The following is a 27,505-nucleotide window of genomic DNA, read 5'->3' as shown; positions in this document are numbered from 1 at the left end:
CATACTTAGTTGACCTTTAAGCAATGTGTGGGTTAAGAGGGGCTGACCCTCACCTAGTCAAAAATCTACTCATAACTTTTGACTCTCCAAAAATTTAACTGCTAATTATTATTGGCCTTAATGATAAACAATTAACACAGTTTGTATATTATATGTATTGAGTACTGTATTTTTACAATAAACTAAGCTAGAGAAAAGAAAATATTATTAAGAAAATCATAAGGAAAATACATTCATGGAACTGTAGTGTATTTATCCCCCACCCCAAAATAATCTGTGTATCAGTGGACCAGCACAGTTCAAACCTGTACTGTTCAAGGTCTGCTGTAGTTGGATTTGTACATTTCTTCTGCCTATCTCTATTTTATTGAGTGTTTAGTCCATTTACAATTAATGTAATTACTGGTAAGATTGGATTTATATCTGCCATTTTGCCATTTGCTTTCTACATGTCTCAAGCGTTTCTGTGTCCCTCTTCCTCCATTATTGCCTTCTTTTATGTTAAATCAATATTTTCTAGTGTACCTATTTAATTCTCTTGTTTCTCTTTTTTAGTTATGTTCTTAGTGTTTGTCCTGGGGATTAAAATGACTATGTTAACTTGTAATAGTCTAGTTTGGATTAATACCACATTAATTTTCACAATATATAAAAATGGTCTCTCCTTTGTGCTAATTTTGTCATATATATTACATCTTTATATGCTATAAGCCTATCAACAAAGTTTTACAGTAACAGTCTTATGCAATCAACTTTTTAAATCAGATAGGAGAAACAAATTCAAACAAAAAATACATTTGTACACTCCTTTACATTTTTCTGTATAATTACCTTTAATGGTGCCCTTTATTTCTTTATGTGGATTCAAATACTGTCTGCTGTCCTTTCCTTTCAGCCTGAAGGATTCCCCTTAGTATTGTTTTGTAGGGCAGTTCTGGTAGCAATGAATTCTTTCAGTTTTTGTCTATCTGTAAGTACTTTAACTTCTCCTTAACTCTTGGAAGACAGTTTTACTAGGTATAGAATTCTTGGATGACGGTGCTTTTCTTTTGGAAATTTTGAATATTTTATCCCACTGCCTTCTGACCTGCTTGGTTCCTGATGAGATCATATATCCAGGTCAACAGATAGGAAGTAGCAGAGTTGGCTACTTTCTCATTTCAGTTTTCGTTTCTTCACCTTTCATAAAGAAGGAACAAGAGTCTAGGGATACTCTCAAACTTTAGATGCCTGGAGGAGCCCTGAGTCCTGAAGAACTTGAAAATCTACTGGGGGGGGGGGGAACAGAGAGAGAGAATTAATTATACATTAAGGATCCTGCAAAGAGGTATAAATTACTAGAAAGGGTAATGTCTACTTCTTTAAATATATTTAAGAAAGAAAAAAGGAGAGCGGGAGAGAAAAAAAGAGGGAAAAAAGAAAGAAAGAGAGAAAGAACGGAAGAAAAATAAGTTGGGCAACAAAGAATACATACCATATGGTTGCATATATATGAAATTCAGACAGGCAAAACTAAAATATGAGAATGGAAGTCAGAATAGTGGTTCTCTTTGGTGGTGTTATCTGGAATAGGGCAAGATAGAGGTTTCTGGAAGGCAGATGGTTTTTTAATCTTGGTGTGCAGGTGTAGACATGTATACAGATTTATTAAGCTGTCCAATTAAGATCTGTGCATATATGTCACACCAACCCCAAAATTAAGGGAAAAAATAATTTTGGAAAAATATATTCCAAACTATAAATAGTGAGGGGGTAGGAAAAGTAGAAGCATGGGTGGAAACAGGATGAGAAATGTCTCTATGTCCATCTGTTTTGAAAAAAAATTTTTTTGCAATGATTGTGTATAAGATAAAAAGTATTTCTGTTTTGGAAAAATGTTAAATGAATAAGTAAGTGCTGGTGGGGGGGAATGCATCCAATAGGCAATTTAGTGCTAGGAAAAGATGAAGATGGAGTAGGGAGTCTTTGAGGCAGTGGATGCTCTGAAGGGCAGGGGAATTTCACAGCACTTCAGGGAGGACTGTGGTTGTAGTCACTCCTTTCCCACTGGGCATCATCCTGGGGCCTGAAGCTGGATGTTTCCATTCAAGTCTCTTTCCCCTTTCAGAGGAAATCATACTCCTAAACATGGAAAAATGTAAACTGATGGCCTGGATAAGTCTGTTGCAGGCAGTTTGACACTGTTTGTGGCCTGGGAGAATGAATAACCCAGCAGGTCTTGACACACCTATATTCCAGCATCTGTTTTTCCAATGTGTGATGTAGCTCTGGGTTCAGGGCTGATGCTGCGGGTGCCACCCCCACCCATTCCATAAACTGGATCCTGGGAATCTCCCACAAGCCTTCTCCTCTAGTCCCTGTAGCGCTATCCAGTGACCTGACAACAGAAGCTGGTCAGCTTGGTGGGCCTGTGAGACTTCCACCATCATTTTTTTAATCTGAACATGAGCAGACAATCCTGTTTATTAAGAGCAGGATTCCAGCGGGAACTGTTGGGTGAGATTGTTTTCCCAGCGGGATGGGCCCAATTCTAATTCTGTACATGTGCCTATACTCATCACCTCACTGATGCACCTGACATTTGTTCTTTTCTGCCCTTGTCTGCTTTAACCAATGTCTCACTACCACATGATTTTCATGGGAGGAACAAGGCAACAGGTGAGGAAAGTTGCTGTGCACAGTCCCTCTGGTTGTGAGGAAACTTGTGAAGGAATACAATAAAGGCAAATATGGGAAGGGGCCTCCTTTCTTGTGACTGTAAAGATAACTGACCCTGTACATGCTTTAAAGCTTGCCCACAGTTTTCATGAGCTAGATCCCTACTACTGTCCCAATCCTGCTTTGAAATAGGAACTATTGTCTGTGTGTTACAGATGAGGAAATAAAAATTCAGGAAGTTTCAGTCACCTGCCCAGAGTCACAAAACCAGTTCAGCAATGTTGCTGGGCATGGCTCCTGGCTCCTGGCCTAATGCTCTTCCTCTGGTCTGCTGTGCCATAAGGAATTGTTGGACTAGAAGAAGCTCTGTTCTGGCTTCTCTTCTAGGCCTTTCTTCTCATGTCTCAGTACCCCCCTCCCTCCTACCCTTCCCATTTCTCCTGGTATGAGGGTATCAGCAGGACCCTCCTCTTTGCCACTCATCCTCTGAATGAATGAATCCTCTGAATGAATCATGTATTTTTATAATGAACATGTATTATTTCTTAATCAAGGTAGCAAAACCATGCCACAAACTAATATTTCAAGACTGTCAATTTCAACTTCAAATTTCATAAGCAAAGGTGCCGAAACTCAGACAACATGCTTGGTCCAAGGTCATACAATATGTCACTGATGGAACTGGCTGAGTCCAGATCTCATGGCTTTTGTCCCCATGGCTCTTCCTCTGGTGCTATGCCTTGGCAAGAAAGCAGTCAGGCTTATCAGTGCTTACCTGGGCAGGAGTTTGGAGTTGGCTGTTTCTCTGTCCCTCATAAGGGGTCTGAGTTTCCTCTATGTGACATGGAGCTGGCAGTGTCTGGGGAGACACAATTTGAAACAAAGAGCTGCTCTTGTTTTCTTGTTGTTGTTTTTTTAGATTATTTATTTACTTATTCATGAGAGACACAGAGACAGAGGCATAGACTCAGGCAGAGGGAGAAGCAGGCTCCATGCAGGGAGCCCGACCTAGGACTCGATCCTGGGTCTCCAGAATCACACCCTGGGCCAAAGGTAGCGTTAAACCCCTGAGCCACCGGGCTGCCCTGTTTTCTTGTGTTTTTAATGTACAAACACACATCATCATTCCCTTTCCATAGAAAGCCCTTCCCCACAGTTTCCAGGAATGTTTTGAAATTGTTGACACAGCTCATTCATAGATTCCTTTCAAGGCTAAGTTGCCATGCCCCTTAGTCCAACCCCAAAATACTTATGAAAATGAAAATGCTTTTACATGCCTGGTCACACCTTGAATTGCTAGGAGAGCATCTCCATCAAGGATGGTCAAGACTCAGATCCGTACAGTTGCATTCCCTGTGGCCCAACAGTGCTTTTTCCCTGTAGATTTCTCAAGGTCCCATCGGGGCCCTTCACTGTGCTTGGGTACATCCAAAGCAATCCATCAACACATATCTTTTTGTTTTCTAGGAACTCACAAATTTAAAATCTTAAAATGTGGTTAGGGTATTTTTTGTTGTTGTTGAGGAACACCTGGGTGGCTCAGTGGTTGAGCAGACACCTTTGGCTCAGGTCATGATCTCGGAGCCCTGGGACCAAGTCCCCTGAAGGGAGCCTACTTCTCCTCTGCCTGTGTCTCTGCCTCTCTCTGTGTGTCTCTCATGAATAAATAAAATCTTAAAAAAATAAAAACTTAAATTTTTTTTTAAATTTTAAAGGTATTTTTTGTTGTTGAGAGTTGGCACATAAGTCAGATTCAAGAGAGTTCTCATCATCTCTGACATGAGACTTTTGGACCACTTCCTTCTTCTCTAGCTCCTCCCATTCCCTAAGAGGTCTGTTCTTCATGGGCATTTGGTCATATGGCCCTATTCAAGCTTCCAAACATAGCAGGCAAGGACTTTTCCTAAAGAACATTATTAGGGTTTTTTTGGCATTGCCACCTTGAACATGAATGGGCTTTTGTTCTTTCAGTTCTGTTGAAGTGACTCGACTGTATGTACCTTCACCTGGAGTTGGGGCTCACAGATGTAGCCTCAAGGGTTTTGCTGACATACAAAAATAAAAATGAAATGATAATTTAAACCAGAAGGTAGAGTTTTTTTTTTCTGTACTAGTAAGTGTTCATATTTATCTTAGGTATTTGGCATGCCCTCATTGTGAAGGGGCTTAGCATGTGATGAAGATTTCCTTTACAAAGATCAAAACTTTTGGGAGCTTCCTGCTGTGGAAAATCAGGGGGAGACTCTGCACCTCATGTGGAAAGCAGGGCTCTTAGAAGAATGGGAGCACATGGAGCTTAGCTGGTGTTTGTCAGTACCTCCTCTGTCCCTCTTCCAAGGCAGGGTCCTGTCAAGGGTGTTCCTGTGATGTAAGTGCTGGCAATGAAGAAGGGAACCCAGGAGAAGCAAGATGGCACAGTGTTTCAGAAAGCCTTCTGAAGGGAGGCAGGCCTGGAGAAGGCAGTTGACTGAGTGAGGTTCAGAAAAGCAGAAAGGAGTCAGGGAGAGTAGAACACAGCACTGTCCAGGGCTGGAGGCACTTAGTAGAGGTGTATGTAGAATTTTTGCAAGGAGAGTGAGCACAGTCTGTGTAGTTCTAGAAGGTCTACCAGGGTACCCTAGGCAATTTTAATGATTGCTTCAGAAACTTTCTAACCTGGAAAAGGAATAAAAGTGTCTCACTCGGCCAATTGTGTTGAGACCAGTTGGGGCTGCCTGTGAGTAGACTGGGGGGGTGTCTCAGCCGAGCATCTCACACCCAACCCCTTCAGCCAACACAGCTTGACTTGTATCTGGTGAATTTCCATCTAGAATTTCACTTGAAAAAAGAGATGTGCTGCAAATAAAAATGTTGGAATTCACCAAGCCATTGTCACACCTTAAATATATGGAAACTGAGGCCCACAGGAGGGAGGCAAATCATTTCTAGATGATACAACTCATCAGACACATCCTCTAGATGAACAGGGCTTCTCCATTGTACATTTGGTCAAAGACAGCTCCTCTTACAGTCGATCTGGGAATCTCATCCAGCCACACCCCAGCATGTTCAAAAATAAAAAGGCAAGCAGCATTATAGAAGAGAAACACTTTCTTTGAGTTTTCTTTGAGAAGAACAAGTCTTGTTAGAAGTAGAAAATTACTCTGACAAAATCCCTTTCAGTCTTCAAGATGTTTTCATCAGACGAGATCGGGCGCGTTCAGGGTGGTATGGCCGTAGACTTCAAGATGTTTTCAAATAAAAGGTGTTGACTTTCTAAAAACTACATTTTTTAGTTCCATATAACATTGCAATGAAATGTCATAGCTCATTTGTAACACTGTGTACAACAGGATTCAGATAAATTAACAAGATGCAGGGTACAAATAGCTTAAATGGGGATGCCAAGAGAATAAACTTAGTCTTTTGATTGTCAATCGTATTTAAACCCTCAAGTATGTCAAACTCCAATGCCACAATAATTTAAGAGAGAATAACTCCAGAAATGATGTTGATGGAGTATTTTTCCAGTTTGGCTGGTAAGACTGGAAACAGTTCGTAATTGCAATCCTCTGCTCTTGGGAGCTACCCACTAAACACTTCATCGTCTCAGATATTTAAAGGATAAAAAACATCACTTGCCTCTGAATCTGGGGTCAATGATTCTGCCAAGATAGAAGCTAAGGATCAAAGCCCCTCAAGATTGAACTGAAACCACTAGAATATAATCTGAAATGTAATCGTTCTTCTGCTAAGTTTTTCTCTACTGCCAATCGCTTGGAACTGTTGCTCTCAACATCAGCCTGTCATAATTCCAAAGTTATGTCTGTGTCTCAAAGTTATGTCTACTGCAGGATGCACAAGCTCAAAGGCCGGGTAGGCATGTAAAAAGGTACATGACTGGTGTATGATAACTGAGAATGGTAGAGACTGGCCAACTGGGGACCCCCATTCCTTCTCTGGGGGAGGAGACATCTGCTGTTCCATCCAGCAGGCTGTTTGTCACATGGGAATGTAGAACCTGTGTTGCCAGCCCTTGTAATTTTTCAAAAGATGCCAGAAATTCAGATTTGTTAAGTGTCATGTCTTCATTTTTCAACATTGGCAACAATTCAGTTTTTCTTTTGTTTCTTTGTTTTTGTATCACTGGGCAGCCCAGAATTAGTATTCAGCCCTGCAGCCAACCTTCTTTTATTGCTAAATAGAAAAATGACATTGCTGAATTGCCCAAGATATTCTTAAGGGATGCTCATCAAGTCCTCTTTTTTTCTTCTGTCCTTCATCTAAAGCATTGTTTGCATTTTGTTTTAGCTTGTGTGTTAGCATCATCTTCCCCACTCACAAAAGTCCAAAGGGTTCTGATAGTCCCTCCCCACCAACTCATTCTGCTCTTTCTCATGAAGCTGTGAGTTCAGGCAGTTAATTCTTCTATCTTCTTTGTCCTAGGGAGAAGTTACAAGCACAAGTTGCAAGATTTCTGAATGTGATTTTTATTTCACATGTTAAAGAACAGGGAAGCTTATGCCAAAAAATGCCCATGCATTTGAGGGAGAGGAGCCCAGGCTGGCAGCTGGGATCAGCAAGGGGTTGGAGGTGTTGGGGCTTCAGCTTCGGAGAGCCAGAGGGTGTTCTAGAACTATGCTGCCCCACGTGGTCGTTCCTGGCCACATGGGATTGTTGAGCACTTGGAATGTGGCTTGCACAAAATGAGATGTTTGTTTTAAGTGTAAAATACCAGATTGGGAACCAGTATGGAAAAAAAGAGAACACATCTCATTCTTTATATAGATTACATGTTAAAATTATAATATAAAAAAAATAGTAAAATAAAATAAAATGATAATATTTTAGATATGTTAGGGAAATGAAATATTAAAATTAATTTTACCCATTTATTTTTGTTTTTTAATCTGGCTACTAGAAAATTATTATATTCTACTATTATATTCTACTGGAGTGGTGCCTTAGAACAGCGGTCTACCAACGTTTTCTGCAAAGGTCCAGGTAGTAAATATTTTAGGTTTATCAGGTCATAAAGTCTTTGTTGTAACCACTCACTCTGCCATTCTAGTGCAGAATCAGCGATAGACAATATGTAAATGAATAGGTGTGGCCGTGTTGCAATAATCCTTAATTTACAAAAACAGGTGGAGGCAGATTTGCTGCCTCCTGCTTAATGAGAAGATAAATGGGAAGGAGGAGATGGGGTCGCTTCTTATGGTCCGGTGGCTTGATGTTGGTTGGTCTGGATGCTGGTTAAGTGGGTTTGCCAGCTTTTTGAAAGTTCATCAGGCTGTTTATGTGTCGTTTGTGTATTTTTATAAAAAGCTGACTTAAGAGCCAGAGAGATATATCTGCTCTTGTCAATCACTGACAATCCTCCTCCCACTTTAAAAGTGACATCATTTTTGCCCATTCTCCCCTGGTAGTCAACCATTTAGTTGCCCCACATAATCTGGCTTTCCCCCCAAGTATCTGTAACTCTGTCCTACTGTACATTCATTCTGCAAGGCGATCCTACCTTCAAGAGAATTGTACAGGGGCAAAAGTCAAGCCCCTGGCCATTTGGGGAGATGTAAGGGGACATAACTTTTTTGTCATGTAAATATAGACAGTCAGCAAAGTATGATATTTCCTTCTGGACCTCGCTGCTAACCAGTGATCAAGCACTTGTGCGAGCCTGCTCAGATCTAAGGAGAGAGCCGAGAAGACAGGGGTGCCGAGGTGTGGGCACAGGAACTCAACACACACCCAGGTTCTGAGAAAAGATCTTTCTACCACACCCCCCACACACACACCCCCGCCCCCCCCCCCCCCCGAGCTCTTTGCTCCTGTGCGGCCTCAAAGTTGCAGAGAGAGGGCTTCCAGAAGTGGAAACATTTTTAAATAAATCTTTTAACTTTTCGCCTGTGGATACAGCTGCGTTGACACAAAGCCACATTTGAGGCATGATGTCTCAGAAGCCTGGCACCACAGAGTGTTTTTCTACTGGGACCCGTAATGGCTGGCTTTTAAGAGTGGTCCTGTGTTCAGTGTTATCAATGTGGTGCTTGAACTGGGCCTTCAGCTGACCTCCGAAAGGAAATAGTTTTAAAAGGAAGAATTTTAAGTCTGCCAAGAGTCAGATAATGGCACAGCACAGAAAAAAAGCAAGGGTTTTGTGTGTTTTATATGAAAATACAAGTCTCTTAATGCCTCAAAACAGCAGCCTCTGGAAAATGTGCAGCTTAATATACCAGGCTAGAAATTAGAGTTTTAAAGATCAAAACTTCCCCTCTCTGTTCCTTGTGATTTACTGGAAAGAAACAAGTTCTTTCTTCCTGAACCTCTTCCTACCTTTATTTTTGGTTTTGTACCAGTGACTGTACTCCTTAAAGTAGATTTCAGAGCAGTCTGAAAAAGTCCATGCCATGTGCATAGCCTCATGCCTGAGAAGCTTTTAGCCTGGATGGCCTACGAAAATGTGCCTTGGGGAAAAAGGCCATTGACAGTCGGTTAATTTTGTACAATCAGCTTCTCTGCCACCTGTACATCCTTCTTTTTGCCCAAAGCGTCCTCTAGTGAGGACCCTGGAAAATGAGAGGGTGGGTTTGTTCACCGTCTCAGCACATCAGGCCTGGCTCAACGAGGCCGATTGTTTCTCCTTCAGGGGACCATTTGTAAGGAGAAATGCTGTGGACTCCCCTCATCGGTGTGGACTCTGGCTGGATGCTTGGCGGGAGGACAAAAGCCAACATTGCAGATCACTGTAGGGGAAATGTGATCTAGAGTTCTCCCAAACCAGTTGGGCGTGATGGTCACCTTTCTGTTTGTAGCAGCCCCATGAATAAGTGGAGCTGCAGAGAACAGCTCAGGCTCCTAGTAACAGAGGCCTGGGAACCTTGAATTCAGCGGGATTGCCATGCACATTTTATCACCCACCATGTGCACCTGGCACAGTATGTCCAGTTACAGGAAGCTCTCAGAGGGTACACACTGGGGTTCGGAGTGGCTGGCCAAAGGGATTTTGTCTGCACCACAGTCTGACTCCGCACTCCAGGCCTGCTGGGAACTAGAACAGTGAGAGACGACAGTGAAGCAAGGAGGGCAAAGTGTGAGTCCGTGGCAGATGAGATGAAAGTGAGGAAGGGACTGGGATGGCATGGAGATGATACCGGGCCACACAGGGTCCAGCCCCAGAAGGAGGAAGGATTTTCAGTTTCAGTAGTTCTAGAAACAGGGATGTTGGAGCCAGGTTTAAGGGAGAAGATTGGGGCAAGTTTCTAGCCACTGGAGAGGCCAGCTCAGGTGCCAGAGATCCAGAGGGACAAAGAACCTTGGGCTCCCGAGAGTTCCAGAAAGGGGTGACTGCATGTAGTTGGTGGGCACTGTAGTGACTGCTGGGACAGTGGGTTAGTGAGTTCTTGTCTCAATAATGCTGCCAGCAGAGCACCATCCAATGAGAGGCGAACAACCACCGGGATTTCTTTCTTGCTCTCCTGTCTGCAGGTGGGCTGGAGCTCAGATGATCTGGGCTGCACTCAGCGGGGCTTGTCTTCAAGCCATACATTGGGTCAGACCCTACATGCATCACTCATCTTCCTGGGCTCTCTGGGATGTGTTCTTACAGCTACAGCAGAGGCACTGGGATACAAATCCAACTGCACACGAGCTTTCAAAGCCAGTGCTCACATCATTTATTCTATTGACCAAGGCAGGTTACACAAACAAGCCCATCAGCAAGGGCGCAGGGAAATATACTCTGCCTTTGCCTCTGCTAAAGGGAACTGCAAAGTCATGTGGCAAAGTGTGGGTAGAGAGAGGGGTAAAGAATTTTGGGAAAAAATCAATTCTTTTCCAACATGTGTAGGGTTTTTTGTTTTTGTTTTTTTTAAGATTTTATTTTTAAGCAGTCTCTCCACCCATCATGGGGCTCATACTTGTGACCCTGAAGATCAAGAATCGCATACCCCACCAACTGAGCCAACCAAGCACCCCCAGCACATGTAGGTTTTGATCACTGCTCAGGATGGATTCCACTAATGGAACTCACACAGCTTGTAATTATGTGAGAATGCCAATTTAATCATTTGTGATGAGAAACTTAAATATGTTGTGGACTAGTAACTCCTGTCATCCATTTAGTATATTCTTTTCTGATAGGAAAGCTACCTAGAGCATCAAATAATCATTCCAGTTTTGCTTATGAACGTGGAGACAGAGCAAGGGGCATTGATTGGGGCCTGGTCTCCAATGGAGACCTCCATCTCCACTATAGGAAGATTCCTGCCAAAGGGGTAATTGGGAGGATTGCCCCCCTTTAGGTGAAGATGGTGCCAACTTACTTTTTTGCCCTGCTCTTTTCTAACCTCTTCTGTGATCATTAATAACCTACAATCTTTCTTAGGTACAAAGTAACTGACTCAACCATAGCTTTAGAAATGATAATGAAATTATTCCACAGCGACTACCAGCTGATAAACATAAGGAGAATTAAGGCATTTTCCAAGACTTCACAGCCACCCAAGTACTGATCATTGCTTAGGACAGGTGCTTTACATTTTCATTAATAACTCTGAAATTACAATGAGCATTTAGAATATTTGTTGGCCATGTGGTCATGAAGTGTGTGCATACAAACTCTGTCATTTCCTGTGTGCATACAAACTTGTTTGTTATCCTTGGGGGCCTCACTGGATACTGATAGCCTCAACATTTCAGTCAACAAAGCACTTAAGAACCACTTGAGGAAGAAATAAGAGTCTAGCTTGTCTGAAAATCTTCCATTGGCCCTTACACACGATAAAGAAAATGTCAGCATTAGACTCGCACATTTGATGTCAGAAACCGGAGAGAAAATCCAAGAGACAATAATGGAACACTCTTAAGAGATTCTGCACAAAAATGCTCTTCAAAGATTAGGCTCTGGATATGAAAGAGTTTTAGTATTATATTAACCTATTTGTTTATGCCTTCCTTTTAAGGTATGCAGAAAATGATATATAATAGCACTGTGTGTCTAAATAAGGCTTCTAGCTTTTAAAGGCTCGTTCAATAAGAATAAGATAAATTCAAAAGGATTAGAAAGCATTGTGTCATGGTTTAATTGGCAATGTTTGTCCTACTAAATGGTATGTAATATAATGGTGGTCTTAACCATCAATGGTGATTTAGATGCTGTCAAATTTGATATTTTTCCACTAGAGCGTACTGCTGATTGTTCATCAAAAATGGAACTAGAACCATGAATGGAATAACTCCAGACCCGCAGGGTGGCTAATAATGAAGAAACAGGAAGAGAAACCACTCTTTGGCTTTTTAAAGCCTTTACATATACTGGGGTACTTTAGCACTATCCATCCTCGTTTTTTAAAAATTATTTTATTGAGGCATAATTTTCATGCAGTAAAAGTAAAATCTTAGATGTAAAGCTCAGTAAACTTTATGCAGACAGAGTTCTGTAGCATACTACAACTGTAGCTACCACTCAGATCAAGGTATAGAGTATCTGTATCACCCAAGGTAGTTTGTCAATAGCGCACCCAAATAAGAACAGCCATTATTCAGATATTTGTCATGATAGATTCATTTTAGCTACTCTGTGGCATAAAATACACACACTTCTGTGATGGGCCCATCTTGCTCAACATGTTTTTGAGATTCACCCATGTTATAATATATATATCAATAATCTGTTCCATTTAATTCCTGGGTACTTATGCATGATATATGAATATACCACAATTTATTTGTCCATTTCCCTATTAATGGATATTTAAGTTGTTTCAGGTTTGAGCTACTATGGGATTAAGATGCCATGAATATTTTTTTTTGTGTGTGTGTGTGTGTATATATATATATATATATATATATATATATATATATATATATATGTCTTTTTGCAGACACATGCATTCATTTATCCGAAGTAGCATTCCTTATGACCCTGCAGGCATAGATATCAGTAGACATTAGAGTTTTCTAAAGTAGTTGGACCAAATTTCACTCCCACCGGCAGTGTATGAGAGTTCCAGGTGCCCCGCATCCTTGACAACACTTGATGCGGCAGTCTTTTAAATGTTATCTGTTCAACTGGTTACATGGGTATATCCATTATGGTTTTAATTAAGATTTTCCTGATGAATAACAATATCAAACACCTTGTAATATACTTTAGAGTATATTTGTATGTTTTCTTTAGTGAAGGGCCCATTCATGTCTTTTGCTCCTTTAAAAAAATGTCTTTTATCTTTTTCTTACTGGTTTTCAACTTTTTAAAAAAAAAACATATTCTGACCATAAGTTCCATGTTAGATGTATGTACTTAGAATATCTTTTCCCATCCTATGACTTTCCATTCACTTTTTAAAGATGTGTTTTGTTAAAGTTTCTAATTTTAATAAAGTCAAATTTATCTTTTTTTGCATGATTATATCTTTTTAAAATGTTGTTGCTGTTTTTAAGATAATTTTTGCTTTTTATGTCCTGGTTAAGAAATCTTTGCCTACTCCTTACTTCCCTGGTCTAATAACCCATTTCCCATGCCAGTTCAGTTGATGCCAAAGTCAATGTATTTTCTTGAGAATAGAAATCAGGTCAGGTTAAATCTGAGTGAAGCAGGAAATGTGCCAGAGGTTAAGTTAGGAAGGTGAAAACAGCAGAATAGATTGAAGCAGAATAGATTGCAGAATAGATTGAAGCAGAAAGAGGCCTAACACAGGTTTTTGGTCTGAAGAAAGATGAATTCTAGAGGCTTTGTGGTTGGGTGAGCAGATAATTTGCTGTGTTGCTGTCCAGCCCATGTTGTATCTCTTAGAGTATTCTGAGAGTCTTGTCAGACTCCTTCGTAACATTAAACTCTTCAATGTTCACAGTTTCTGATTTATTGCCTAGAAACAAAAAAGTTGACAAATTTCATGTTTTAGCGACATGATATTAATGTCTAGTGGCCATAATTTTTCTTCTAAGTGCTCAAAACCCATTATCTTAATAATCCTTTCTTGACCATATTCAGAAAATAAAACCTCCACTTAGAATAACATTTGTCCATCCCAAATCCTCTCACTCTTCTCCCACTTTTTATAAGTTTTCCTAGGATGCCTGGGTAGCTCAGTGGTTAAGCATCTGCCTTTGGCTTAGGGTGTGATCCTGGAGTCCTGGGATCGAGTTCCACATTGGGCTCCCCATAGGGAGCCTGCTTTTCCCTCTGCCTGTGTCTCTGCCTCTCTCTGTGTGTCTCTCATGAATAAATAAATAAAATCTTAAAATATACATATAAGTTCTCCTAAAAAAGATCAATGTCAATAATTCCATAATCTCATCTGTTTTCCTACAGTCCTAGGTAAATGTTTGGGTTTACTTGTCATAATGAGACCCTGGCAGGTCCTGGACAGAACTTCCCAGGCAGAGAGGGACGAGTGCCAAGTGGAAGTTGGCAGGAAGCACAGGACATGGTGGGAAGAAGATGGGGCAGCTGTAGACTCTGTGGGGGACAGAAATTTATGTCACAAAGTGGGCTTGAGATCAGTAGCAGCAGCTGAGTTGAGACCCCACAGCTCAGGAGATGAACTCTGAAGGCCATGGTTCTGTGAATCTTTCCTGGGAAGGAAGAATAGCTGTGCGGTGAGAACATATCTCCCTGCCAGCGTATTCCAAGAGTTTTATCCTTAGAATGTCAGGATAACAGAAATGGAGCTGAGTTTCCTAAGTGATAGTAATTGGCAGGATCAAGATGGGAGTAGCCACTTAACATCTAAGAAGGTGAACTGAATGAGGCTGCAGAGATGTCCTTGGCTGTCCATCCTCAAGACACGGTAGATGAGCATGGTGTAGTAGAAAGAGAGGACTCTTGGGAGTCAAACATATCTGCCTCTAATAGTGGCTCTACTACGTGCTAATTGTAGGACACTAGGCAACATGATATTTCTATCCTAAGAATGGCAAGAGGATCAAGTAAGGCAGTATGTATAAAATGCTGATTTTCCCATTTTCCTCCTATTTCTTCCCTATGCACCACCCAATGGATAGCTGTCAGTCGTTTGTCGTTCTTGCCCACTTTGGAGCACTGGGTCAATGGAACAGTCACGATATTTTGAAATAAAACTTTCCCTTGGTTCCCAGGTAGATCACCCTATTATATGATGACAGCCATCATGTTGTATAAATCTGCTAGGGCTGCAGTGGCAAGATACCATAGACATAGGTGAGTTAAACAATATAATTCATCTTTCCACAGCTCTGGAGGCTGGAAGTCCAGGTTCAAGGTGCTAGCAGGACTGGATTCTTCTGAAGCCCTCTCCTGGGTTTTTGCATATGGCTGTCCCCTTGCTGCCTCTTCACATGGTCTTTCCTCTGTGTGAGTGCATCACTGGTGTCTCTCCCTATATGACCTAATCTCTTTTTATAAGAACCTTCTGGGGGATCCCTGGGTGGCTCAGCGGTTTAGCGCGCCTGCCTTTGGCCCAGGGCGCGATCCTGAAGTCCGGGATCGAGTCCCACGTCAGGCTCCCTGCATGGAACCTGCTTCTTCCTCTGCCTGTGTCTCTGCCTCTCTATGTCTATCGTGAATAAATAAATAAAATCTTAAAAAAAAAAAGAACCTTCTTATAAGGTCAGATGGATTAGGGTCCAACCTGACAGCTTTATTTTAATTCATTTTGCCTCTTTAGAGGCTCTGTCTCCAAATACAGTCACATTCTGAGATGTGGGATTTAGGGTTTCAATATACAAGTTTTCAGGGACAAAATTCAGTCCATAGCACATGTCTGTGCTGACAAATCCCACACTTGTTTCTCCAGCATGTACCCCCCCCTCCTTAAAAACCAGATCCATTGATGTACCTGTTTCCAGATCTTTCTTCCTAGAAGTTCTCCTGGCAATCCAAACCCAAAAATTCTAAAATCCAGCTCATTATATTTCTCAAAATCCTTCCCTTCCTTGCTTACTTATGAATTCATATAAAAGGAGCACTATCTCAGATGAGTCTTACCAATTTGTTGAATCTATTTGAATGGAAACATCAAGAAGAGCAGCAAGGATGTGCAAGAGGAAGGATAATATAAAATGCAGCATGGTTTAAGCGTGTAGCCTCTGGGGTCCTCACTTAGCTCTACCACTTACTTCCTGTTGCCTTTGAGAACATTATTTCACATATTTACACCTCATTTAAACCTTTTTAGTATGCCAGTCTCTTCTGGATGTTGTCAGAATTATATGAGTCTGTGTGCCCAGTCTGATACATTGGGCCTTATCTGTTCAGCTCATACCAACCTGACTTCTGGCTCCTAGCATTTGCATCTCTCTGTCCAAAGAGAGCAGGAGAAGCACTCAATCAATCACTGAGGAGTATTGGTGTATGAATACCCCAGTTCCCTCACCCTTTCAGATGGGATCACTCTAAGGCTTGTTATTGATGCTGTTTGCCAGAGTTTCTCTATGAAATTAAACTCCAGTGAAATTGGCTTGAAAACCATCCTCTCCTTCTGTGTCTCACTCCCCTTTCACCAACCAGTATTTCCTGGGATTCTCTGCCCTAGAAATTGCTTGCTCTGGGATTCTTTCCTCAGGGTTTGCTTCTGGGGGAACCCAGCTACAGAAGTATGCTATGCTTAGAATATGTCCTCTCAAAAATCATGTTGAAATCCTGATGCCCACGGTGATGATATTAGGAAGTGGGGCCTTTGGAATTGCTGAGGTCATGAGAGTAGACCCTCATAAATGGGATTAGTGCTCTAACCTAACCCCTTCTTTTATGTGAGAGCTCCCTAACCCCTTCTTTTATGTGAGAGAATACAACAAGAAGTCTGCAACCAGGAGAGGGCCCTCACCCAACCATGCTGGCAGCCTGATCTAGCACGTCCAGCCTCCAGAACTGTGAGCAATAAATTCTTCTTGTTTATAAGAACTATGATACAGACAGTATGTAAAAGCTTGGCTCAGTGCCTAGCACCTAAATTGCTCAGAACTGTTGTTTCTGCCATTATCTAGTTGTTCAGCAATAGAAAGCAAAGATGCCCCTGGTGGGAAAGCAACCTTCTCCATGCTGCAGGGAGAAGCCCCATGTGGCCATCATGAGACTGTCAGAGCCCAGTTGATAATGGTCAGTTTATAACCTGTGCAACTTCTCAGTGGGGGTTCTAATGGCCCCAAGGAGCCAAAGATTGTTTTGGGGGTAGACAGGGAAAGACAACAAATGTTAGTCTTTCTATGTATAAATCACAGATTAACTATGACATAGAAATAAATATACAGTATATTTGTAACATGAAAATTGAATAGGAGGATCATTAGGAAAAAATGTCAGAAAGAGCTCCCAGGAGGGGAGAAATGACAAGGACAAGAACTCTGCTGGTTCTAACAGGCAAAAAAGTTACTACTGACGTTACTCTGGCTGTGGATCATACTGGGTGGCACTGTTTAGTTTGCAGGGTTCATGTCCTCTTTTCTGGAGCAGGGAGTTAACAGTTGAACTCACATAAAGTTGTTTAGTTATGTTTGCCCAGGGAGGCACCACCCTTTTGGCAAAATATCCATCTGTTTGTGGTTAAGATTGTCCTGGTTCTTATTACAACCAGACTTGGTTACATTTCGAGAACCATAAGGCTTGGCTCTGAGGAACAAGAGGACTGGTTTATCCAACATGGTGTGCTTTGAATCTTTCCTTCTGACTTCTCCAAAGCTTCTCCTCTTTGCTGGCAGCACTGAATTTGGCAAGAAGAAAAAAAAGACTGAATTCCTTCATTCCAACTCATGTCTTTTTTGCCAAAGTATGATTATTAAAAGAGTTTTAAAAATATAGCTTTCCTGCAGACATATAATGAACCTGGCTTAAGGATTTATTTCACTTATTGGGAAGGCATCAGCAGCATGGTCAGGCTAGTTCAAGGTAGGATATAAAAGGTGAATATGTATAAATGATTTCATTCAAAGCAAGTCGGCTGAAATATGCTCATCTATCTTAGGTACAAAATTAGTTACCGTTGTACAGGGCAGTCAAACCATAATCTCTGGAGTTGTTCTCTACTGGACAGATGTCACTTGTGAATTATATCTGCATGATTATATCTGGATGTTTTGGGCAGTTTTTCTTAAATTATCATCCAGATTCACCTTGACATTTTCTATACCAGTCTCTATGTCCAACAAAATCTTAACAAACTTCAATTCTTCTATTTTTCTTTTGAGTACCTGAAGGGCTACCTGAAAAACTTGCATTAACTCGTCCCTTTCACATCAAAGGCGCCTGGGAGCTGGGTGCATTCAGTGGTTTCCTGTGTTTACAACACCTTTCTATGCCTAGGCATCTGCCTATTTCCATGGTATAAATGCTCCAGCCATGGGGAATCTCCATCTACCAATGTGATGTCATTGAAGGCAGATTTGAGAAGAAATGTATACAGTCACTGTTGTGAGTCAGTATTTTCTAGTCCCAGTACATCTTTGAGTGTGTACTATGACATACATTTCATGGATTGTGGGCGTGGTATTCAAATTACTTTCCAAGGATGTAGAATTATGGTCACTAAGTAAATGTCTCTGAAGAGCCTAGAAGATCAGCTCATCTGATGGTCCTGAAACTATAATCTCTAGAATGCTAATAATATTCCTTGGGGATGCTTCACAGGTCATGCAAACTTTAATTCAAATTTCTTTTTCAAAGTTATATTTTTAAAAATATAATGAAAGAACATGCATGCATACACATGTAGCAAACATAAAGAAATATGTGGGACTCGTGAACATCAAGTATAGAATTTTTGTAACCTCCTGAGATAGAAAAGAGGATATGATGGTGAAGAGTTTGCAATGGTTGTGAGTACAGAGGTGTGTGATACTATCTTTAATCTTCATTGTATATCTTTTTTAAAAAAGATTTATATATTTATTTGAGAGACAGAGAGAAAGAGAATGCAGGGGTGAGGGGCAGAGGGAGAGGGAGAGAGAAATCTGTGCTGAGTATGGAGCCCAGCGCAGGGCTTGATCTCATGGCCCTGAGATCACAACCTGAGCTAAATCCAAGAGTCAGATGCTTAACCAACTATATCACCCAGGCACCCCAAACTTTGTTGTATATCTTAAATATTGTGTAACAAATTCACAAGACATGCCCCCACAAATACATTTTATATCAAATTTAAAACTTCTGAAAAACACTGTCAAATTTGCTACTGGGCTAAACTTATGTCCAAGTGGTAGAATAAAGCTTTCTCTTGCCTTCTCTGTTTAATTACACATTTTCCAGTGTTGCATGGGGGAGCTTTAATGGTCAAAACGTTAAATTGTCACTGAGAACCTTGTTTTATTTTATTTTGTATAATGAGACTGTATTTGTATTTTTAAGTTTTCAAGCAATTTCACACTTTTCATAAAGATTTACTTATTTATTTTGGAGAGAGTGAGAGAGCGTACACGCACGCCAGTGCACTGAGCCAGGGCACTAACGTGCCAGGAGTGGAGGGAGAGGGAGAGAACTTCAGGCAGACTCTGCGCTAAACATGGAGCCCGATGCAGGGCTTGATCCTATGATCCTGAGATCATACCTGAGCCAAAATCAAGAGTCAGACACTTAACCAGCTGAGCGACCCGGGTGTCCTGAAACAATTTCATACTAAATAAATGTTGCAAAGAGGACAAAAAAACAAGTATGCCATTTATTTATCCAGATTAGTAAATTGTTAACATATTATCATTTACTTTATCATTATCTGTCTCTCCCCTACACACACGCATACACACACACACACACACACACACACACACACACACCACCTATTTCTAAATGATTTGAGAGGAAGTCACACGCCTCACATCTCAGGACTACTTAATACTTCTTTGTTTACTTCTTAAGAACCAGGACAGAAAAAAAAAAAAGGAAAAAAAAAAGAACCAGGACAGATTCTTTTTTTGTTTTGTTTTGTTTTTGTTTTGTTTTGTTTTTTGGTTTTTTGGGGTTTTTTTTTTTGTTGTTGTTGTTGTTGTTAAACCAGGACAGATTCTTATGTCAGCACCGTATAGTTGTCAAACCGAGGGCATTTAACAATAATGTAATACTTTTATCTAATCTATGGTTCATATTCCAGTTTCCCCAATTATCTCAATAATGCCATTTTATAGCGATTTTATCTTTTACTTTTTAGACTCAGGATCCAGTCCAGGATCGTGCATTGCATTTAGTTATCATTTCTCTTTAGAGCTTTCCAATCTGGACTGGATCCTTTCCAGGTCTTTTAAGACCTTGACATTTTGTAAGAGTTCAGGAGCCTGTTGTTTTTGTAAAGACCTTCCGTCTGGAGCATCTGATGTTCCTTGCAGGTGGATTCAGTTCATGTGCTTTGCTGAGAATGCTACAAAAGGAATGCTGTGCCCTCTCCAGTGCCTGCTATCAGGAGGCCCACATGGTTGGTAACTCTGCTGGCCGTCTAAGGGGTGCCCTCCAGGTTTTTCAGTGGGAGATTTTTTACTAAAATGAGTGAGGAGTCCAGTGCTTATTTAGGCTTTCCTGGACCATAGCTCCACACTTGCTCTGCAAATGTTAGTCAGCGGGGTGAGCCAACCTGCTTTCTAAGCTGTGCTGCATTTTTGTGGCCCAGGGAAGGGGCAGCATCAGCAGCCTGCCATTGCGGGCGCTGCAAAAGCCGTCAGTGTCTGCATGTCTGGCTTGTGGCACCCTGGTGCTCAAAGAGCTGAAGGAAGTTCCACAACAGGAGTCTACACCAAGCTGGGCCTCCAGAATGGTGGCTGAGTGCGGTTGATCCCCAGTCTAGTGATGTCATATTTGTACAGTGTGGCTTTTCTGAGGTTTCCCTACTTTCCCGTGCAAAAGAAAGATGGTCTCTTCTCTGAGCCAGGGCTACTGAAGTGCCAGGCCACAAACTGTGGATGACCCAGCCTGGGACAGTGTGGCCTTTCACAGAAAAACAGGAAATTAGAACATAGGCACTTTCCACGTATCAGCTAAATCATGAGTTTCTCAATTGGTCCATGTGGCTTAAATAAGAGAGTATGATACTTTAACTAATTATGATGTATTTTATTAAATAACATTTATTTTAATGAATTTTATAGTGTTCAGAGCTGTTTTAAGTTCTCGCACAGATTTGCACAGGAATTCATCGCACACAATTTCACTGGGCCAAGGGGGTATGATGGTGTGGGCAGGGCAGATGTTAGAATCTCGTCTGTGTTTTATAGGCATGACCATATTCCCTAACTCTGAACGTTAGAGAACATGCAGGGCCTGTGGGTTATAAAATAGAAACATGGAATTATAATGTCATGGGAGGCTGTTCGAGGGGCTATGGTACCCAGAGAAGGGAAGGCCTTAGGATGCGGGCCAAGGAGGGTTACACAGAGGAGGCGAGGCGATCCTTGGGTTGAGTCTTGAGAGGCAAGGAGCATTTACACAGTGGTGAATGGGGCATTTTAAACAGAGAGACTTGGGACACCTGGGTGGCTCAGTAGTTGAGCATCTGTCTTTTGCTCAGGTTGTGATCCAAGGGTCCTGGAATCGAACTCTGCATTGGGCTCCCGGCAGGGAGCCTACTTCTCCCTCTGCTTCTGTCTCTCCCTCTCTCTGTGTATCCCTCTTGAATAAATAAATATAATCTTTAAAAAAAATAAAAAAACAAACAAGGAGACATGGAGAGATCCAAAGCTATGGCAGGTGAGGGTGGCCTCATGGTTTGTGGGGTCAGAAACAGGAATAAAAGTTTGAATCAGGTTGGGGAAGAGCCTGCAGTATACACTGCATTAAAGAGCTTGGACTTCGTGTCCTAAATGTCAGGGTTGGCATCTCATCTCAATTAGATTTTGTGTTTCAGAGCAAGCAGGTTTCTCAAACATGAGGCAAGGGTTTCTGGGAAAGAAGACCCTCACTCACCCTTCTGAGGGACCTGAGCTGTCTCTGGATATGTAGACGTGGGGGTGTGAAGGCAGGAGCTGCTGCTCTCTTTTCACTACCACGGGGCACACAGAGCACACACAGCCCTGAGCACAGGAAGGCAGAACCGAGACATAGAGACAAGCCAGGGAAACAGGGCCCTGTGGAAATCATGGAACCATTGGATTGGCCCATGCTTCGTGCAGCCTAGACATCAGTATATCCCTTGTACTGCTTAAAGAGTTTTAAGTTTTTATTTTGAAATGATGCCAAACTTCACTAAAAAAGTTGTAAGAAGAGTTCAGACAACCCCTGTTTAACATTTATGCAAATTCACCGATCTGTACCTTTTCACCCCTTTGGCTGTACCAGTCGAGAGCAGGTTGTAGTCCTCCCATCCTATTACTACTTACTACTTCCATAGGCTGTTTTTAATAACAGGGGTGTTCTCTTCATTCCCCCAGTCCGATCATCCAAGACTGAGGTTTAGTCATTGATCGGAACTATAGATACTAATTTTTAGATGTTCCCAATAACATCCTCTATAGCATATTTATTTCTCCAGTCAAGGGTCATGTGTTTTTCAGAGGTTTGCATCTTTTTAATCTGGAATGACTTTTCAACCTTTCTTTCTTTGTCTTTCATGACATTGATGTTTGTGTAGAATCTGGGTTTTTATTTAATGTCCCTCATTTGGGGTGTATATGCTGTTTCTTTGTGATTGGATTCAGGTTTCACACCTCCTGTTGGAATGCCCTATAACTGAGGTTATATTCTTGGCGCATCACATCAGGAAGAATGTAGCATCTGTCCACCCTCAGTAGGGATTTTAACTCTGATCACCTGGTTGAGCATCTTATGTAGTTTCTTCTCTATATAGTTACTATCATTTCTTATGTAACTAACGAGTAGTCTGTAAGGAGACATTACTGTTTATTTTTAAGCCAATTTGAATTGTATTTTCTGTTACTTACAACATAAAAGCTCCTCACTGATTCAAGGGCCTATTTATATTGTGGGATTAATTGCTGATGACCTTAAAAAAATAAATAAATAAAAATAAATTAAATAAATAAATAAATAAATAAAAATTGCTGATGACCTTGGTGAAACAAGCAAGGGATTATAATGAGAAGAATAGGAGTTTCTTAAAAGCTTTAATTGTGGTCAGGTGGGAGCAGAGCTGGACCAAAGTGCATAAGCATCTCAAGAGGATGAATCAAAGTCTTTGACTTTATTTTGGAAAAAAAAATTTGTATCGATAAAAATCACATCCTCTGTAACAAGTCTTTTAATTGTGGGAAATTTGCAACAATTTGAAAATAAGTCTTTCAGTTTTTTCATTAGTCTTAACTGGATAATATTAGTTATACTCACAAAGGGTAGCGGTTATTTATAGGGACACCCAAACTTTATTCAATATATGTGGGGTTTTTTCTGGATTTTATATTGGCAAAAATGTTTCCATTAATTGTAAATTCAGTACCAGCTGAGCGGGATTGCTAAAACAACTAGGGAACCAGACTCTAAAACAAGAATTCCAGTATAGACCATTTCCTGGGAGGTGATCTCGGGGAATGCCAGTAGACACAGGAGAGATGGGGAAGGAAGCAGTCATTAAAGCGTGTTATTAAGCAAATGTGTGTGTGTGTGTGTGTGTGTGTGTGCAAGCGCACGTGCACATGTGTTGGTGCTATTATGTGTGGTGTGTGCATGCACATGTGTTGTGTCCATGTCTATGGTGTGTGTATGTTCACATCCATCCATGATTGTCCATGATTGTCTTGGCATGGCTGCCCCCAGAAACAGACAAGGATAAGGATTCAAGTGCAAATAGTTTCTTGGGATTTGGAAGGGATGCTGTTGGCAAGTTTGGAAGTGAGAAGAAAAGATAGTTAGCCACTAAATAGTTTGTTACCAAGCCAGCCCCACAGGGGCACCTGAGGCCCAATCTCAAGAGATACCCCTGGGAAAGAGTGTAGAGTCTACACATCAGAACTCTCCCACCTGAGAGATGAGGGAGCTGGGACAAGGTGGGGCAAGTCACTGTTGCATCATGCATGGTGGCTTCATAATCTTATCCTCCCAGGATTGCCAATTTAGTCCATTTTCAACTCAAGGTTGGACAGTGTGACCAGGAGTGATCACCTGCAAATGTTCCCTGGGAAAATGCTCCGCCAGGATAGGCCAGTGCTAGTCAGGAACGTTCTCTCTCTCCACTCATGTGGGATCATTCAGATCTCTGTTCTGGAGGGAGCAGTGCCAATCTACATACATGTCACTGCTGAGATTAGAAAATTGGGCTGGAAACAGATCAAAAAGGGACCCTGAATACCTAACCAGGGAATATGGATTTTCGATTCTAAAAATTGGCTTGTGAGCAGGGCAGCAGGATGCTGGAAAAGGACGGTCCCTTTGGTATAGAATGTTCCTGTGGCACGGAATGGAGCAGATGCAGACAGCGGGGCTGCACAGAGCTGCAGAAATCATTGAGGCTGCCGTGGCCCAAGGTCTGAGTGGTTGTGGAGAATGGGAATGAAGATGACAGCCATCTCAGCAAGAAGACTCTGCAGAACTGCACAGTGATTGATGTGCGGAGTCAAGCAAGGTTTCACGCCTGGTGCCCTCATTAACATAAGGGTGTGGGGACTTCAGAGGAACGGAATGTTAAGTGGAAAGTCAGCACTCAACATTCAGAGCTGCATTTCAGGAGAAGAAGCCAAAAGGAGTGCTGCTTCTTGGACTTTTTTGCAGACAGGTATTTCTGAGTTCAGAAAGCAGGAAGAGGACTCAGCAAAGACTGGGTTTTGTTAGCTTTGCTTTTTTTCTAAATTGGAACCAGACAAAATACATAGTTGCAATCTAGAAATAGTGCACAAGTCTGCCAGCTGAATGATTTGACTTCTTTTTCCTCTCTTTGTACACCTTCATGAAGTAGCAAAAGGGATAGAAAATTAGAAACAGGGAGCAGGAAGGAGAAGGAAACACTCAGGCCCTAACTGAGCAAAGAAAGCAGTTGGTTCGTGGAGAAGGCCTTGGTTAAAATAGAAGCTTCCAGCCAGAGGGGAGCCTCACATTTGTACATAGAAGTGCCATGTAACATGAGATGTCATAACAGGCAGGAAATGGGGATATATGGGTCAAAACCCTTTATAAATCAGAGTGCCATGTGCCAGCTGGGCCACTGTCCCCAGAGTCATGGGCATTAGCTATGTTATGTCTGGACCCCACCACTTGGGTGAGGCCAGTGGAGACAGAGAGGGAGATAGCTTGGCTCAGTACTGAAGCAGACATGAACTCTTTCTCCTGGCTTTCACACAAAGGCTTTCAGCCATCTAAAGAAGAGCAAGAGGGTAAGGTCTTCAGGGAGATAAAAGCATTAACCTCCACTCTTCGTTTTTGCTGGAGACCTATTATAGCCAGAGATGGAGGTCTTGTTTTGCCAAGATAATCAGCTTTGGGGGGATTCTCAGGCATGTTATCCAGTTTCCTATCATCTGCAATAACCCAGAGTCAGGAGAAACTGATTGTAGAAGGTCATAATATATCCCCAAATATACACAGCCCAAAACAAGTGTGCATTTGGAGGATTGATCTCAGACACAAGGCTGAAGTATTTTTCAGTACCTACTGGGTACGTTTGGACCTCCAAGATGACGATGCTGGCAGGGAAAGGCAGCTGGTTAGAACTGAGACAGGATTGGTGGAGGACCCTGAGGTGGTAGACCCATAGTGAGGGGCTATAGTATTTTAGAATTAGCCAAAGGGAGAGAGAAGGTGGAGGAAGGAGTATAACAGCCAGAATGCTTTTAAGGAGGGAGTGTAACCTCTTAAACTGAAATTAAGAGCTAGAGAGGAATTAGGAAGCCTTAGGGCTATTGAATACAAGCCTGTCTCTCTTCCCAAGTGCCACCAGGGTGTAAGTAGGGCCACCTAGCACTGAATCTTACACTTCTGCAAACCAAGGTCAGGTGAGCGTGGGCAAAAAGATCAAACCAGTAGTGGACTGTGTCTATTCTCTCATTGGTCCTAACATGATCCAACATGCCCAAGACCTGGGCAAGAGGGGCCTCTGTCCTGAGCTATGCATTTTGTTTCACTCCAGCTTCATCACTCCCTGTGGCATCAAGGGTTATGCCAGCCTGGAGCCTACATCTCCCTTCCCTTCTTGCTCTAGATGCACAGCACTCTGGAATCCCTGCCTGCATGCTCCAAGCCTTGTGGCACAACCTGCACAGGTTGGAAGTTTGGACAGGGAATTCAGCATAGACAGGAAAGCTGGGTTGTCCACAGAGCTGTCAGAAGAGAAGGGTAGCCTTCTGGGGTAGGTTCAGGTTTGCCCCATGTCCCCACAATCAGTACAGAACACTGAAGAGTCTGAAAATTTCAAATTGAAGCCTGACCTTCCAAGTCCTTATAAAGGATATTTGTCTTGACAGGAGGATAGAATGCATTTTATTTAACAGTTTGTAGTCTTGATTTATAATTTTTAAAGATTCAGACATATAGTATGTGAGCCTGCGAGCCTATGACCCTCCATTTGTCTTCTTAACCCAGGCAGGCCCCACAATATTCATGCCCACCTAGCATCCCATTAGGAGGAATTAGAGCCCAGACACAATCAATAGCTCAGTGCCTCCACTATCCACTCTAGAATTCTGATCTGTGCAAAAAATGAAAAAGTTGAGAAACATGATTGGATAGCAAATTGCAGAGAACAAAGTGGGTCTGTGTGTGATAGAAAGGAAAGGCCTCCATATCATAGACTCTGGTGGAAAAATCCAACAACAGAGAGAACATATGGGTGGCCTAAACCAACATCCTTGTGTTCCAAAGTAGCATGAAGAAGGATTTATTTCAGTGTGTTACGTGGGTTGACAGCACATAACAGGTGTTTGAGCTTATCTTGTCATTCTTGGAGTTACAGTTCATCTTATCATTTATGCTCTTGATGAAGCCATTTCTTATAAACCCTTCTTTTCAGCGTTGATGGCTTCTCTGTAAAATCTCATGCACTTACTTGTCCAAAAAACTGAGCATATACATGCCAGTCACTGTGTCATGTATTAGAGATACTATACTGAATAAAGCAGTTGGGATCCCCAATGTCTGGTTGGCTGAGGGAAGATCTTTTCTTCTCCTCTTCTCCAACGTGTAAAGAAACAGAGCCTGTTAAGTCTAAAATAACAGCCTAAACATACAGCTTCCGTCAGGTTTTCCTGATGGGATCACTCACCTTGGTTGAGATGAAAGCCAGACATGTCTCATGTCTTACTAGGAATGAGTATTGTAGTTTCATTTCAGTCTAGAGATCTAGTTTCTTACTTTGCTCTCTTTTATTACCTCAGTGTATGAAGAATCAAATGAAAGCAACCTCTTCAGAGACCACGGGGTTTAGAATGGGCCAAGGAGTCACGTCTCCCTGCTCAGTAGAGCTGATTGTCTGATTTTCATGAACTTTGCAAGTTTGTTGATGTTCGGTGGTGACTTGAGATTGGCCGTGATGAGAGTATTTACCCCATAAAATAGGCTAATGCTAAAGCTGGGGGCTTTTAATCCCCCCAAAAATCAATTGTTAAGCATTTTCCAGCACATCCCCTGATTAAAGGGGCAGGTAGGTGTCCTCACAGTGAAATGGAAAGTTTGGAAAGACATCAATATGTACAGGATCCAAATGAAGGAAAGAGAAGCAACTCAGGACAGGAAATTCTAGGCATTATGTGCCCCGGGGGCTAGTTTAATCTATAGGGATGATGTCCTTCTTTTTGTCCTTCAGTGGTGGTTGTCGTGACATTTTAATCTAGGACTATTTTATTTTATTGTGGCAAGAATACTTAACATGAGCCTTGCTTTCTTAAAGACATTTTTATGTAACCATTGAGATTGTGTGTATGTTCTTTAGTAAACAAAACAAAATAGAAGAATAAAGAACATTGAGATTGGAATTACAGTAGTCTATTGCTGAGCAACAGAGTATTCCACAAGTTCAAAGGAGAATTGCTTCCACTTTTC

At 41.7% G+C, this 27,505-nt stretch overlaps 1 protein-coding gene across 5 annotated transcripts in view; it reads left to right on the top strand.

Annotated features, from left to right (window-relative positions):
- Positions 1–27,505, top strand: part of RIN2 (Ras and Rab interactor 2) — a 216,975-nt gene that overhangs the window by 76,170 nt on the left and 113,300 nt on the right. For 2 of the 5 annotated variants that reach the window (XM_077872001.1, XM_077872002.1), the window contains exon 3: positions 19,927–20,012. The exons of 2 other annotated variants lie outside the window; for them this stretch is intronic. In XM_077872001.1, coding sequence (XP_077728127.1) covers positions 19,956–20,012 — 57 coding nt within the window. In that variant the 5' untranslated portion in view covers positions 19,927–19,955. Of the gene's footprint in view, positions 1–19,926; positions 20,013–27,505 lie in introns of those variants that run through there. One more of the 5 variants, XM_077872011.1, reaches the window with a different exon arrangement.

This window comes from Canis aureus, chromosome 26, assembly GCF_053574225.1.
Source record: "Canis aureus isolate CA01 chromosome 26, VMU_Caureus_v.1.0, whole genome shotgun sequence".
NCBI classification, from domain to species: domain Eukaryota; kingdom Metazoa; phylum Chordata; class Mammalia; order Carnivora; family Canidae; genus Canis; species Canis aureus.
This window is presented reverse-complemented; position numbering and strand designations above follow the sequence as displayed.